General features: G+C 42.1%; 1 protein-coding gene across 1 annotated transcript in view; it reads right to left on the bottom strand.

Annotated features, from left to right (window-relative positions):
* The window catches only part of LOC142760764 (vertebrate ancient opsin-like), a 214,031-nt gene that overhangs the window by 69,174 nt on the left and 128,605 nt on the right, over positions 1-16,252 (bottom strand). Inside the window, exon 3 of the mRNA XM_075863943.1 lies at positions 12,667-12,900. Coding sequence (XP_075720058.1) covers positions 12,667-12,900 — 234 coding nt within the window. The remainder of the gene's footprint in view (positions 1-12,666; positions 12,901-16,252) is intronic.

The following is a 16,252-nucleotide window of genomic DNA, read 5'->3' as shown; positions in this document are numbered from 1 at the left end:
TGGTAGTGTTCACCAGTAGAGATTTTCCTACCGATCATTTTTAGTACCATACATGTAACAATTATCATTAACAATCAGAAAATCATATAGATTATTAACATTATTTATTATGTTCCTGCAAAGAGGCACTAAAATTTATATAAGCAACAACCCAAACACCTTGCTATTATGGGATGAGAAGATGAAATACAGAATAAGATAATTAATTTAAGTAAGGCCGTTTCTACACAAGCATCATACAAAGTTAACGATGTTAAAAAAAGACACATGACCATCAAGTTTAACCTTTCTCAAATAATTAGACATATTATTTATAACCATCAATGCCTTTTGTCATTAGATAAACATCGAGCCCTTGTTTAAATGCTTACATAGTATCTGGCATTACTACTTCTTGGGGTAGGGCATTCCATAGTTTTACTACTCTTACTGTAAAGAGCCCTAATACAAGTGCAATGGACTTTGTCACAGATCTACCTCTCTCTGCTGGATGCAGTGTGGTCTGGGTGGTGGTGGATCGATTCTCCAAAATGGCTCATTTTGTTCCCCTGACTGGTCTGCCTTCTGCTTCCCGACTGGCCGGCCTCTTCGTCCAACACATCTTCCGTCTGCACGGCTTGCCTCTGCATATTGTCTCGGATCGAGGGGTTCAGTTCACCTCAAAGTTCTGGAGAGCACTCTGCGGTCTCCTCGTGTAAAGTTGGACTTCTCCTCGGCCCACCATCCCCATTCCAATGGTCAAGTCGATAGGGTTAATCATATTATGGAGAACTATCTGCGGCACTTTATCTCCAGGCAGCATGATAACTAGGTGCAGCTGCTTCCTTGGGCTGAGTTCTCTTATAACAACCATACTAGTGAGTCCACCACCTCCAGCCCATTCTTCATTGTCTACGGCCAACATCCACAAATACCTCTTCCTGTTTCCACTATGTCCCAGGTGCCTGCAGCTGACTCTTCTTTCAGGGACTTTCTGCAGATATGGCAGCAGACCCAATCTTCTATTCTGCTGGCGGTTGGCCGCATGAAACGAAAGGCAGACACTAGAAGACGAGAACCTCCCCAGTTTCTTCCAGGTACTAATGTCTGGCTGTCTTCCAAGAATATCCGGCTGAGGGTGCCATCTTGCAAGTTTGCCCCCAGGTTCCTCGGACCCTTCGGGATTCTGCTGCAGATAAATCCTGTCTCTTACAAGCTTCGGCTGCCTCCCACCCTCAAGATCCCAAACTCCTTCCATGTCTCCCTGCTGAAGCCTGTGGTCCTGAACATCTACTCCAGGACTCCTAGTTCCACAGTGGCTCCGGGCGGCTCGTCAGGGACATTCGAGGTGACGGAGATCATGGACACCAAGAGAGTAGGATGAAGAACGTTTTATTTGGTGGATTGGAGGGGATTTGGTCCAGAAGAGAGGTCTTGGAAGCCAGAGGAGAACATCAATGCTCCTGCCCTCGTGAAGAAGTTTCTCTCCCGCTCTTGCCCCAAGAAGAGGGGGCGTAAGAGGGGGGATACTGTAATGTCTATGGTCGCGGACCGTCGTCCTGACTTACCCTCTGACGGCTGCGGCCATGGACGTCTCCTGGGAGACGCCGGCACTCACTTCCTGGTCCGGACACTGTCTCTCGTTGTTGTGTTACCTTAAGTTTGTCCTTACAAATGGTCTCCTAGTGTTTTCCAGTTCCCAGTGTTAGGCCTCATGGACACGACCGTAAAAACTCCCGTTATTACGGGTTGTAATTACGACCCGTAATAACGGGCTCATAGACTTCTATTGGCAACGGGTGCCTTCCCGTTTTCTCACGGGAAGGTGCCCGTGCCGTTGAAAAAGATAGAACATGTCCTATTTCAGGCCGTAATAACGGCACGGACAGTCCATAGAAGTCTATGGAGCTCTCGTAATGACGGGTGGCTACATGTGTGCACCCGTCATTACGGCAGCGTTGCTAAGCGACGTCAGTAAATAGTCACTGTCCAGGGAGCTGAAAGAGTTAACTGATCGGCAGTAACTCTTTCAGCACCCTGGACAGTGACTACCGATCAGTATAAACCTGTAAAAAATAAAAATAAAAGACTTTCATACTTACCGACAACTTCCTGCTTCCTCCAGTCCGGTCTCCCGCCCGTTGCCTTGGTGACGCGTCCCTCTCGACATCCGGCCCGACGTCCTGGATGATGTTTCAGGCCATGTGACCGCTGCAGCCAATCACAGGTCAATCACAGGCTGCAGCGGTCACATGGACTGCCGCGTCATCCAGGGATGTCGGGCAGGATGTGAAGAGAGGGACGCGTCACCAAGACAACGGCCGGGTAAGTATGAATTTCTTTAACTTTTATTACAGAAAAGGCTGTCCCTTCTCTCTATCCTGCACTGATAGAGAGAAGGGGCTGCCGATTAGTGCAGTGCTATTTTGCCGCCAAAAACGTGCCCGTAAATACGGGTGGAATACGGGTGACACCGGACCCATATTTACGGGCACGGGTTCGTAAATACTGGTGCAAAACGGGTGGAATACGTGTGACACCGGACCCGTATTTACGCCAGTATTTACGGGTGGGAAAAAATACGGTCGTGTGCATGAGGCCTTACCCGTTCCTGCTGCCTATACCCTGTATCCTGTGCTACCGTGCCTCTGTGCATTCAAGAGTTGGAGTCGTGTTGTGCCCTCCGCTGCATCTATTGTGTCGCACCCCGCCGGGTGTCTGTCTACTGTCGGAGCCTCATCTTAGCCTGAATCCACCGCTACTGTCTACATTGCCTCAGGTACACTTTCTGAACTATAGACATCGCATTATACCTGTTTGGCCAGCTGATATCCCGCTAAGCGGTACGGCCCAGTGGGTCCACACCCCGCGCCGGGACAAAAATCAAGCCCCAATTAACTAAGACTCCCTTTGCCAGTGGAAAATTGGCACCTATTTCAAGTGTTAAAGGATGTGAGACATTGGGTTTAATTGTTGTTTATCCTCCCTCTGACTGCGGCTGATCAGTGGAATGGAAAAAAGCAGCCATATTTTTATAATCCTGGGCAACCGTTATAATACAGTTGTTACGGCTTTATTATTGTACAGAGTATTCCCTGGCAGGGACTTGTAGTCAGGATTTTGTTCAAGTATAAACTGGGATCTAGTTCCTAGAATCCTGACTCCTGCGTATAATATTACTTGGAATGTAGGACTAGTTTACTATAATATAATTTGCCTTACAGTAAAGGAAATCATAACCAACTCTGCTTTGATGTAGAGTAATTTAAAGGTGTTGTTCAGTCTCAGTAGGTGGTAATGTAATTACAGGGGTCAGTTATTTATAAGGATGTTAAAAATGATTAAGACATGTCCAAAACTAATTATGATGAAAATTTAGTGACTTGAACCTGCTTGAAATCCAAATTGATTTGCTCTGTGAATTATATAACAATACAATCAAAACTTTAGAACGTCATAAATGACAATGGATGAGCAAATGAACATGAATTGAAAATATATCATCACCATTAAAAGAAACAAGTAGAACAGTAAAAATATTGAATGCATAAACTGCAATAGACAATTTCTTAAAGAAAATGTTTTTATTAATATTGTTATTACCATTAATAATAATAATAATGATAATAATATTAATAATAAGAAAACAATATTAATAATAATCATTTACAATTTTCATTATTAATTATTTTAAAAAAAAGAATAGCCTCACAACCCAAATTCAGTGTAAACCTTTATACTATGCTCTTTTGCATATAAATTGAGCTGCTATTGGAGCAGTTGTAAGTATCACGATGTTACTCGACAAAAAGTGAAAGCTCTGCTTCTGACCATACACATGGAGCTCTAATTGTCCACCATCCCCTGGTACTTTGGGTGGGGGGGGGGGGTTGCTTGGCAGTAAACTGCAGTATTTTAAATTGTAGAGAGGCAGTATAGAGGTGTCATGGCATTTCATGATTTAATTATCGTATGCTAAGTTTTCTTACTATACAAATAGAAAATTCACTTCTGTATATAGATTCCACACATTGTAAACCAGGTCACAATGGTATACCAGGAACCCAAATGTCATGGGTCTATATTTTCTCCTGAAGTACTGGAGGACCAACCAAGTTTATACTGAATTTGCCACAGTCTGATTTAAAATAGTCATTATTGCTGATGCCAGGAGATCGATACCTACCAGAATGCATAGTGCCTACTATAAAATTTGGTGTAGGAGGGATAATAGTATGAGGCTGTTATTCAGGGTTTGGCTGGGCCCCTTTTTTCCAGTGAAGGGTAATATTAATACCACAGAATACAAAGACATTTTGGACCATTGTATGCCTCCAACTTTCTAGCAACATTCTGGGGAATGCTCTTTCCTGTTCCAGCATGACTGTGCTTATGTGCACAAAGTAAGGTGATACAGAAAAGTTGTGATGAATTCGGTGTGGAAGAATTCAGGTGGTTGCACAGATCCCCGACCTCAATCCCTCTGATCACCTTTGGGATGAATTGGAACACCGATTGCAAACCAGACCTTCTCACCCATCACCAATGTCTGACCTCATAAATACTCTTTTGACTGAATGGGCACAAATTCCCACAGACACACTCTAAAATATTGTAGAAATCCTTCCAAGAAGAGTGTAAGCTGTTAAAGCCGCTAAACGTGGCCAAACTTCTTATTAAAATCCATGTTTTTGGAATAGGATGTCTAACAAGCTCCTGTAGGTGTTAAGATCAGGTTTCCACATAATTTTGGCCATGTAGTGTCTATTCTGAAAATGATTTTTTAATTATGTAAGGAATAAACTCCATTTATATAAAGCAGGAAAATCCCCTATAAGTGTTGTTTTAACCCTTCAGTATCATAAAACCTTATGATGACCAATTGCAATCTTTAGTTTGTTCTCTACATAACTACCTCTCATCTGACTTATAAATATATACAAATACTTCGATATATGCCAGGAAATATCCCAGGAAACCCAATTATCTACAGTATACAGTATGTCCATTGCATGCATCCAAAAAGTGGTTGGTCTTACAAAACAGGCTTTGCTATAAAAATGTGTAATATGAGTAGGTGGGTGAAAGCAAAGATTGGCGCATGTAGCTCTAACATAGTTTACACAATTGGGCAGGTGATAAAAAAAAAAGAGTTACCACACAGTGTAGGTATATTAAATATAATTTATGGCATTTGTATAGCTTTAAAAGTAATGTATCATATATTTAATTTTAGTTTTAATAATAAAATGTATGTATGTTGAAAATAAATAATGTGTGTATTATTTTTTTAAGTGTTACCGCTATTTATATTTTATTTTTAAAAACGTCCCTATAGGCGGCTATATTGGAGACATACACTCCCTTTCTGTATGGACAGTGCAGCAGGTTGTGTGTCCTTTATGGGCAGCTGCAGTAAGTGAGAGTAAATGGACATAAATGTGCCGATAGACTATGCAGTCTCCAGGAAGATGAAGTACAGTCCCCCTCCCCCAGAGACCTAGGAGATGCAAACAGAGCCTAATCTGTGTGTATAGTGTTGCTGTCCTCCCTTATCTAGGCCTCTAGCAGTACAATGGAGCTGTCATTAAAAGGAATGTGTCGCTAGCATTTTTTTTTTTTTTTTAGTTAAACAGTTATTATTTGAGTTGATTACACATTGTTTTAATTTTTTTAATTTTTTCACAAGTCAGGAAATATTATAAATTAGATTCTAATTTATAACATTTCCATGTGCTGGGCACTAGAGGGAGCAGTTCCCAAAATTGTAGCATGGTCAATGTGGTAAAGCAACCTCATTGCTTTATGCTGCAAATTTTGGGTAGACACACTCTCTGGTGTCCTCACACAATCCCCCCTCCCTTAGGCCTCGTTTACACGAGCGTGATATACGTGCGTGCGACGCGCGTGCTTTTCACGCATGTCGTACGCACCTATATTAGTGTATGGGGGCATGCAGACAGTCCGTGAGTTTTGCTCAGCGTGAGTCCGCTGAAAAAAACTCACGACATGTCCTATCTTTGTGCGCTGTTCGCGCATCATGCACCCAATGAAGTCTATGGGTGCGTGAAAACCATGCATGCCGCACGGAAGCACTTCCGTGCGAACTGCGTGATTCGCGCAACAGCTGTCAATCTCTGAATGTAAACAGAAAAGCACCACGTGCTTTTCTGTTTACAAACAGCCAAACGGAGTGTCATAATGATGGCGGCTGCGCGAAAATCACGCAGCCGCGCATCATACGCTGATGACACACGGAGCTGTTATGTGCCTTTTGCGCACGCAAAACGCTGCATTTTTTGCATGCGCAAAACACACACGCTCGTGTAAATCAGGCCTTATTCTGGATAGTGCCAGGAGAAGGAGGGGGTTTGAATTGTCTCACAGTGCTCAGTAGTCAGTATAACATAAACATACGCGAACATAAAACACACATCAAATACACGAACATAACTTACCTGCTCCTGCCGCCGCTGCCGCCTCCGCTCCTATTCCTTGCGCCTTCGCTTCCTTGAACATATGGCCGAAAGCCGCGGCCGGAAGCCGCGGCCGGAAGTCGTCATCTTACTGTCCGGCCGCGGCTTCCGGTCCACATGAAAATGGTGCCGGATTTCACTCTGCCAAAGACCTTCCTTTTGGTCTGTGTGGGAGCGGCGCATGCGCCGTTCCCACACAAGCGGCGTACGCTTCAGAGAATGGAACGGCTCCCGTTCGCATTCTCTATGGGGTTGTATGTGCCGTATTCCATCTCTGTATGTGTCGTTAATCGACACATACAGAGATGGAAAAAAAATGGCAGCCCCCATAGAGAAGTAAAAGTAAGAAAAAAGTAAAAAGTAGAACACAAGAACACAAATAAATAAAATTTATTTTAATATCATACTAAAAGCAATTTGATAAAAAAAAATTAAAATGTCATGACACCTTCCCTTTAAATCTCCTGTCCTATAATGTGATGAGTCATTCAGCCCCAATCTATACAACAAAGCTGAATAGTGGACTTCAGAAAACAGGGTATGTCAGCCTACTTTGTGTGCTCCAGTGGCCAGTGTAAAAACTGTATAATGTTAAAGAGGCTCTGTCACCAGATTTTGCAGCCCCTATCTGCTATTGCAGCAGATCGGCGCTGCAATGTAGATTACAGTAACGTTTTTATTTTTTAAAAACGAGCATTTTTGGCCAAGTTATGACCATTTTCGTATTTATGCAAATGAGGCTTGCAAAAGTACAACTGGGCGTGTTGAAAAGTAAAAGTACAAGTGGGCGTGTATTATGTGCGTACATCGGGGCGTGTTTACTACTTTTACTAGCTGGGCTTTCTGATGAGAAGTATCATCCACTTCTCTTCACAACGCCCAGCTTCTGGCAGTGCAGATCTGTGACGTCACTCACAGGTCCTGCATCGTGTCGGCACCAGAGGCTACAGTTGATTCTGCAGCAGCATCAGCATTTGCAGGTAAGTAGCTACATCGACTTACCTGCAAACGCCGATGCTGCTGCAGAATCATCTGTAGCCTCTGGTGCCGACACGATGCAGGACCTGTGAGTGACGTCACAGATCTGCACTGCCAGAAGCTGGGCGTTCTGAAGAGAAGTGGATGACACTTCTATACACAACGCCCAGCTAGTAAAAGTAGTAAACACGCCCCGATGTACGCACATAATACACACCCACTTGGACTTTTACTTTTCAACACGCCCAGTTGTACTTTTGCAAGCCTCATTTGCATAAATACGAAAATGGTCATAACTTGGCCAAAAATGCTCGTTTTTTAAAAATAAAAACGTTACTGTAATCTACATTGCAGCGCCGATCTGCTGCAATAGCAGATAGGGGTTGCAAAATCTGGTGACAGAGCCTCTTTAACTTGGGGGAAAAACGGGAATTTTCAATTGTCAAGAGTTATATCTTATTAATTTCACTGGTCCAAAGTAATATATATGGATTGAAGTAACGTAAGATGACTCATGATGGAAATGGATAAGTGCATGGCTTAGGGCACATGCACATGGCCAGATTACAGCTCAACTTTTCTACAAAGCTGTAATATGGCTGCCATAGAGTTGCACGAGGCATGCATCTACTGCTCCATGGTCTCTGTATGAGGCATTAGTTTAACAAGGTGGTGTTAACTACAGAATCTCTCTCTGTTTTAATCAGCTGATACAGGGAAGAAAATGTATCACTGTATTTTTCTCTGGCTACAGCAAGAATCAATATTGGATATCATTTTTAAGGTAGTTTAAGGAGTTTTAAGGTAGTAAAACTGCACATTTTTATTATTGTTATTATTAATTATAATAATAATAATAATATGGTTAGATTGAAGATCCCACACATGGTTAGGGCCTGTTCACATCTGCGTCTGTGTTTCTGTTGTTTTGCTCCGTCAAAGGAGTAGAACAACAAAAATACCAGAAGCGACAGTTCCTTTGCATGTAATTTTACCGGAAACAATAGCACAGAATTCTGCACTATTGATTTCAGGATCTTGGGCCGGATTTGTGACAGAGGACCCTAACGAAGACTCTAAGGGCTTATTCTGACGAACGTATAATAGGTCCGTGCAACGCGCGTGATTTTCACGCGCCTCGCACAGACCTATGTTAGTCTATGGGGCCGTGCAGACAGTCCGTGATTTTCACTCAGCGTGTGTCCGCTGCGTAAAACTCACGACATGTCCTATATTTCTGCGCTGTTCGTGCATCACGCACCTGTTGAAGTCAATGGATGCGTGAAAATCACGTGCGTCACACGGATGCACTTCCGTGGGACGCGCGTGATTCGCGCAACAGCAGTAAAACTATGAATGAAAATAGAAAAGCACCACGTGGTTTTCTGTTTACAAACATACAAACAGAGTGTCATAATGATGGCGGCTGCACGAAAATCACGCAGCCGCGCATCATACGGGGCTGACACACGGAGCTGTTATGTACCTTTTGCGTGCGTAAAAACGCCACATTTTTTGCACGCGCGCAAAACGCACATGCTCGTGTAAAGCCGGCCTTACTCAGATGTGAACAGGCCCTTATACAGAAAGTAGTTCTCTTTGTAGAAGACTTTGCATTTCTGTGCATTTCTAAACTAACTAAAATGAATTATTGCATTTTTATGGCAATGCCAATTAAACTGCTTAATATGACAAGTATGTGATCGTTCAGAAATGTATCGTTGTCAGTGTCACTGTTAGGGTATGTTCACACGCAAACTCAAAAATGTCTGAAAATACACAGCTATTTTCAAGGGAAATCCGCTCCTGAATTTCAGACGTTTTTTAAGCCACTCGCAATATTCGCTGCGTTTTCCACAGAATTTTTTACGGTCGTTTTTGGAGCTGTTTTCTATAGAGTCTATGAAAACAGCTCCAAAAACGTCCCAAGAAGTGACCTGCACTTCTTTTTTGCGGCCGTTTTTTTTACGCGTAAAAAAACGGCCTGTCGGAACAGAACGCGGTTTTTCCCATTAAAATCAATGGGCAGATGTTTGAAGGCGTTTTGCTTCCGATTTTTTGGCCGTTTTTCCGGCGTTTACGGCCCGAAAAACAGCCAAAAAAAGGCTGTGTGAACATACCCTTAATGTGTGTGGGTGGCCATAGACGGGTAGATACTTTATCTGAACTCATGTAAGACACATTAGTCTATATTCAAAACTTTGCCAGCTGTACATGAGTAGTGGACAATATTCCTTCCTTTTGTAACAAATCATTTTGGAAAAACTTTTTCCAATACACTTTCTGTATCAATTCCTCATAGTTTTCTAAATCTCTGCTTGCAGTCATTAAATTTACTTCCAGAAGATAACAATCTGTCCTGGTCATGTCTTGGACACACCGGCGCATGGTTCGTTACAATACAGTTACCAGCGCTCTGCCTTCTAACGAGCCGTGTATCCGTGTGTTCATCACATGACGATTACTGATTTTTATCCTCTGGAAGTAAACTATGAAGGTTCCCATTGAATAAAAACAAGCAGAGATCTTGAAAACTGTATTTTGGATTGTATCATTTTTATTTTACAATGAATACGTTTTATTTGTTGAAACTGTAATATCGCTTTAAACAATTCTTGGGTCAGAAATGTTAATTGGCGCGAGGGTTCAAACCACACGGCATTGCCGATTGCATGGATCTATCATGGTGGTGCACGGTGTGTATACAGGTTTGTATTACAATCTGGATTACATGCCGCTATATTGTTTTCTGTAAGGTACTGTATTAGAAGCCAGGTCCAGTATGGGCTTCTAGCAGGCTATGGGTGTCATAATACGGATCTATACAACATGGTTTTATAATACAGCTGTATGCATGAGTCCTAAGTCTCGGGTAAATTCAGCCGGAAAGTAGTAAAGTCATTTGTACAATAATAAATGTCTCTTTTTACATTAAACTTGGAAGCTCAGTCTACAGACCAACAGGTCCTCTATTCTCCTCCAAATACCTTTCCAAACATGATGCCAAATGCCGCTTCTAGTTTACAAGTGGTACCAGTTATTAGGAGATTAAAAGAGCATAAGGAGGTTTAGTTGGCATATAAATACATGAGTCTTCAGGCAAATACTGTGTCACCAAAGATGAACGTCCCAAAAAACCCACGGTTGATGTCTTCATATATTATATTTAATGCGTCTTTTAGGACTTTCACAAAATAAAACAGGTTTCATTGTTTCCCTATACTGTAAAAGCCCTTCTACACCGGCCAATTATCGGGCAAACGAGCGTTCACAAAACGCTCATTCCCGATAATTGCCATGTGTAAACAGGGCAACGATCAGCCGATAAACGAGCAAAAGCACGCTCATCTGCTGATTGTATAGTTTACGCAGCTAAAATATTATCGTCGTCGGCAGCACATCTACTCGTGTACACAGGGAGATGCGCTGCCGACATGATAGAAATGTATGGGGATGAGCGATCGTAGTAATGAGCACTCATCCCCATACATACAGTGAAGGAAATAAGTATTTGATCCCGTGCTGATTTTGTAAGTTTGCCCACTGTAAAAACATGAACAGTCTAGAATTTTTAGGCTAGGTTAATTTTACCAGTGAGAGATAGATTATATTTAAAAAAAAACAGAAAATCACATAGTCAAAATTATATATATTTATTTGCATTGTGCACAGAGAAATAAGTATTTGATCCCTTTGGCAAACAAGACGTAATACTTGGTGGCAAAACCCTTGTTGGCAAGCACAGCAGTCAGACGTTTTTTGTAGTTGATGATGAGGTTTGCACACATGTTAGATGGAATTTTGGCCCACTCCTCTTTGCAGATCATCTGTAAATTATTAAGATTTTGAGGCTGTCGCTTGGCAACTCGGATCTTCAGCTCCCTCCATAAGTTTTCGATGGGATTAAGGTGTGGAGACTGGCTAGGCCACTCCATGACCTTAATGTGCTTCTTTTTGAGCCACTCCTTTGTTGCCTTGGCTGTATGTTTTGGGTCATTGTCGTGCTGGAAGACCCAGCCACGAGCCATTTTTAATGTCCTGGTGGCGGGAAGGAGGTTGTCACTCAGGATTTGACGGTACATGGCTCCATCCATTCTCCCATTGATGCGGTGAACTAGTCCTGTGCCCTTAGCAGAGAAACACCCCCAAAACATAATGTTTCCACCTCCATGCTTGACAGTGGGGACGGTGTTCTTTGGGTCATAGGCAGCATTTCTCTTCCTCCAAACACGGCGAGTTGAGTTAATGTCAAAGAGCTCAATTTTAGTCTCATCTGACCACAGCACCTTCTCCCAATCAATCTCAGAATCATCCAGATGTTCATTTGCAAACTTCAGACGGGCCTGTACATGTGCCTTCTTGAGCAGGGGGACCTTGCGGGTACTGCAGGATTCAATCCATTACGGCGTAATGTGTTACCAATGGTTTTCTTGGTGACTGTGGTCCCAGCTGCCTTGAGATCATTAACAAGTTCCCCCCGTGTAGTTTTCGGCTGAGCTCTCACCTTCCTCAGGATCAAGGATACCCCACGAGGTGAGATTTTGCATGGAGCCCCAGATCGATGTCGATTGACTGTCATTTTGTATGTCTTCCATTTTCTTACTATTGCACCAACACTTGTCTCCTCACCCAGCGTCTTACTTATGGTTTTGTAGCCCATTCCAGCCTTGTGCAGGTCTATGATCTTGTCCCTGACATCCTTAGAAAGCTCTTTGGTCTTGCCCATGTTGTAGAGGTTAGAGTCAGACTGATTAATTGAGTCTGTGGACAGGAGTCTTTTATACAGGTGACCATGTAAGACAGCTGTCTTTAATGCAGGCACCAAGTTGATTTGGAGCATGTAACTGGTCTGGAGGAGGCTGAACTCTTAATGGTTGGTAGGGGATCAAATACTTATTTCTCTGTGCACAATGCAAATAAATATATATAATTTTGACTATGTGATTTTCTGTGTTTTTTTTTATTTTATATAATCTATCTCTCACTGGTAAAATTAACCTAGCCTAAAAATTCTAGACTGTTCATGACTTTGACAGTGGGCAAACGTACAAAATCAGCAAGGGATCAAATACTTATTTCCGTCACTGTAGCTCCTTGTGAAAGAAGCAAACGAGCGCCGATCAATGAGCGGTGTCGTTGATCGGTGCTTGTTTACACTGTACTCGTTGGGCTGTTTAATAGGACCTTAAAGGAATAATGTTAATTAGTATTATATTGTGATGAATTGTGTTACCTGCTTATTCATGAAGATGTAGATAATAGGGTTATAGACAGTACTGCTCTTTGCAAGAACAGAAGGGATGATACTAGCAGACGGGGTTATGAGTCCAGGCTTCCCGAAAGTAGCAATCAAAGCCATTATTCCATAGGGCAACCAGCAGAGAAGAAAGCAGATAACCATTACGATGACCATGATAAGGACCCTTTGTTCCCGGGTACGAGCTGTTCCTTTCGTGACACCACTGACCTGCAGAACACAAAACAGCATGGTAAGTTTCTTACATGCACATGGGATGTCCAGATCCCTGCTATTACATCATTTCTTACATATTTGAATTAGTATTAATTTCACATTCCCCATTTCTTGATATTTTTTTTCACCTTTTTCTTGACATTTGCCATATTCCTCAGCACTTCAAGTATGAGAATAAAACATGGCTGCTGTCTTTACTATTGTCCAATGGTTGTGGATTTACTTGATTCCGGCTAAACTGCAATACCAGACCCAGCCATTGACAAGAATGGCGATGTTTCTGTAAGAAAGAAGCCCTGCTTTCTAACCTCAGACAACTCCTTTGTTCCTATTTTTTCCTATTACCAATACAAAAACCATCATACAAAAACATAATTCTTAAAGGCCTTTTACATGGGGCAATAATGGGTGCTCGTTACAAGCAATTTATCTATCCATGTAAATGGACCCTTCAAACAAAACCATTCAACCCCAACCGTCCAAGGAGACCAATATTTATCAAACTTGTGCAGCTGCCCTTTTCTTCATAAAATACATTTTCAGAGTTTACTAATATATACATTGCCTTGACCAAAACTTTAAATCCAAGAGATGTTTTAGCTTTCACTTCAGTCAAATCAGTCTTCTAGCTATTTGTAGAACCTGTAACCCAGAAATGATATTGCCAAGTACTCCATTATCCCATTTTACTGCCTAAATTTAAATATGGCAATAATCTCCTCTACAACCAATAGATGTAAAGCTTCGGACAACGCCACAAAGTGTGAATAAGGTTAGCATTTAGGCTTTTATAACTTGGGCATTTAAAATTGAGGATTGAATTTATTCAGCCGTTTAGAGGTATAATACACATAGTGTAAAAAGTTAGCAAACACTAAATGCATTTTTGATTGTAACAAACACCATTTTCAAGTAATTTCTCCACTGGCACCAGGGAAGTTATTCCGTACCATCCCTCAATTTAAACTCCTATACTACAACTGTATGTTATAGTAAAATCCATAAGAGTCTTGTTCAAACCGCTATATAATTCTGTAAACGGTGCGGAAGCAATGCCATTTATGCTCAATCTTGCGCTGGCCCCACTATGCTACAATCTCACCCAGGCTATGTATTGATCCCCCAGGCCAAATTTATGTAGTACACCCCAAATATATTCCTACTTGACCATGTCGAGTGAAAGCAGGACACAGGACTCCTCCTCTGCTGCATATTACTTAAAAATAATTAGTTTTGCAATATAAATGTATTAAAAAGAATTTGTGTGTTTAGAGATTATTTACATTAATATCAGTGTAGCGCCCCCTAGATTTTTTCCAACCTCCGATTTTTTTGTTCACCTACGGCATCAAGCAGTGCTGGACACGCATACGCCGTTCATCTGGTCTGTAAAGCTGCAGTTTGGCACAGCGCATTGATCCATTACATGTGCACACGTAGTGTTTTCAGGCATTTTTCGTGCCGTAAACGTCCCAAAATACGGCTGAAAAATCGGAAGCAGAACGCCTACAAACATCTGCCCATTGATTACAATGGGAAATACGGCTTTCTGTTCCGACTGCGTTTTTTTACGCAACCGTTTTTAAAAACGCCCGCGAAAAAGTGCATGTCACTCCTTGAGCCATTTTTTCATTGACTCTATAGAAAAACAACTCCAAAAATGGCTGTAAAAATCGCAGCGAAAGACGAGAGTTTGCTTAAAAAACGTCTGAAAATCAGGAGCTGTTTTCCCTTGAAAACAGCTCCGTATTTTCAGATGTTTTTGAGTTTGTGTGTGCACATACCCTAACAGGGAACGCGGAGTATACTCAGTTACTACCTTGACAAGCCTTGAACATCCTGCACTAAGCCAAACCAGTACACTAAAGTAAACTAGTGGGCTCTATAGGAACATGTGGGGGGACTATTTGTTAGGCAGCCTGTGGGAGAGATACTAGAAAACAGAGCTCAGGCTTCTTTACACGCAATGCACTTTTGGGAGATCGCGAGGCAGGAGAGTCACGTGGAGCGGCGCTGCTGCCCATCCACAGGATCCCGAGGAACCAGAAAAAGGAGAGTGGTGAGTAAATTAATAAAAAAGATCAGATATTTAGTTCTGACATGCTTTTTTTGCATCACTCTCCTTAGAATTAAGTTTTATCTTAATAGCTTGAGAATTATTTTTTAACATGGTTCCTGGGATAACGCCTTTAATATTGTACAATTTATTTAATTTGTTTCCCTAAATTAATAACTAGTTAATTAATAACTAATACTTCTTTAGGGTGCTTAAATTCAGATGTTCTTAAAGAGGACCTGTCACTAGCTCTACAAAGTGAGGTATTAGACTCACGTAATCCCTGCTGTGTCTGAGTCCAGAGGTGTTTGTTCCTTACTTATGTGTCCCCACGTTGCTGAGATATTGCCCCCTCTTTATTTATTAAACAACATGTAAATTAACCGCTGGCTAGTCAAGTGGGTTTGGCCGCCAGTGATTCTCAATGGGCGTAGCTAGCAGAGAGCCTCTCCCACTCCTAGGCCAGCGTCATCATGAGAGACTCACGCGATGACAGTAACACATAGTTTAATGTAATCGGGGCACCTGTCGCTATATATTACTATAAATTACTATATTAAGAAAATATGAATTGCAATAGGAAAAGCACTAACAGCAGTAACAATATTAAAATACAGAGACTGTAAGGCCCTGTTCACAGAGAGTTTTTTTGCAGGCGGAAAAATCGACCTTAAAATTCCTTCAGGAATTTTGAGGCAGATTCTGATCTGCCTACACGCTGTTTGCCTTGAGAGCCGCGGGCAAAAAATGCTGCGAAAACCGCTTTCTCGGCCTCCCATTGATGTCAATGGGAGGTCAGAGACGTAAACGCCCGAAGATGGGGCATGTAGCTTCCTTTTCCCGCGAGCGGTTATTACCGCTCGTGGAAAAAAAACGACTCTGCCTCCTATTGAAATCAATGGGAGGCGCTTTCGAACTTTTTGGACGCGGTTCCATGTTAAAAAAACGTGCCAAAAAACTCAGTGTGAACTCCCCCTAAAGCCTAGTTCCCCTGGAGAAATTTGCAGGCAGAAAAAATCTGCCTCAAAATTCCTTCAGGAATGCCTGCACCTTTTTGCTGCGGTTTTTCCGGCGTTTTTCACCGACGGCCATTGAGGGCCGAGGGCAAAAAACGCCATGAAAAATGCTTTCTCTGCCATTGATTTCATGGGTAGGTCACAGGTGTAACCGCGGCAAAAAAGAGCATGCCACTTCTTTTTCCTGCGAATGGCTAAAAGCCTCCACGGAAAAAACCTGCCTATTGAAATCAATGTGAGGCGGTTTCAGACATTTTTTGCAGCTGATTCCAAG

This window comes from Rhinoderma darwinii, chromosome 4 (assembly GCF_050947455.1).
Source record: "Rhinoderma darwinii isolate aRhiDar2 chromosome 4, aRhiDar2.hap1, whole genome shotgun sequence".
NCBI lineage: Eukaryota > Metazoa > Chordata > Amphibia > Anura > Rhinodermatidae > Rhinoderma > Rhinoderma darwinii.
Note: the sequence above shows the minus strand (reverse complement) of the source record. Positions and strands in the feature narration are given on the sequence as shown.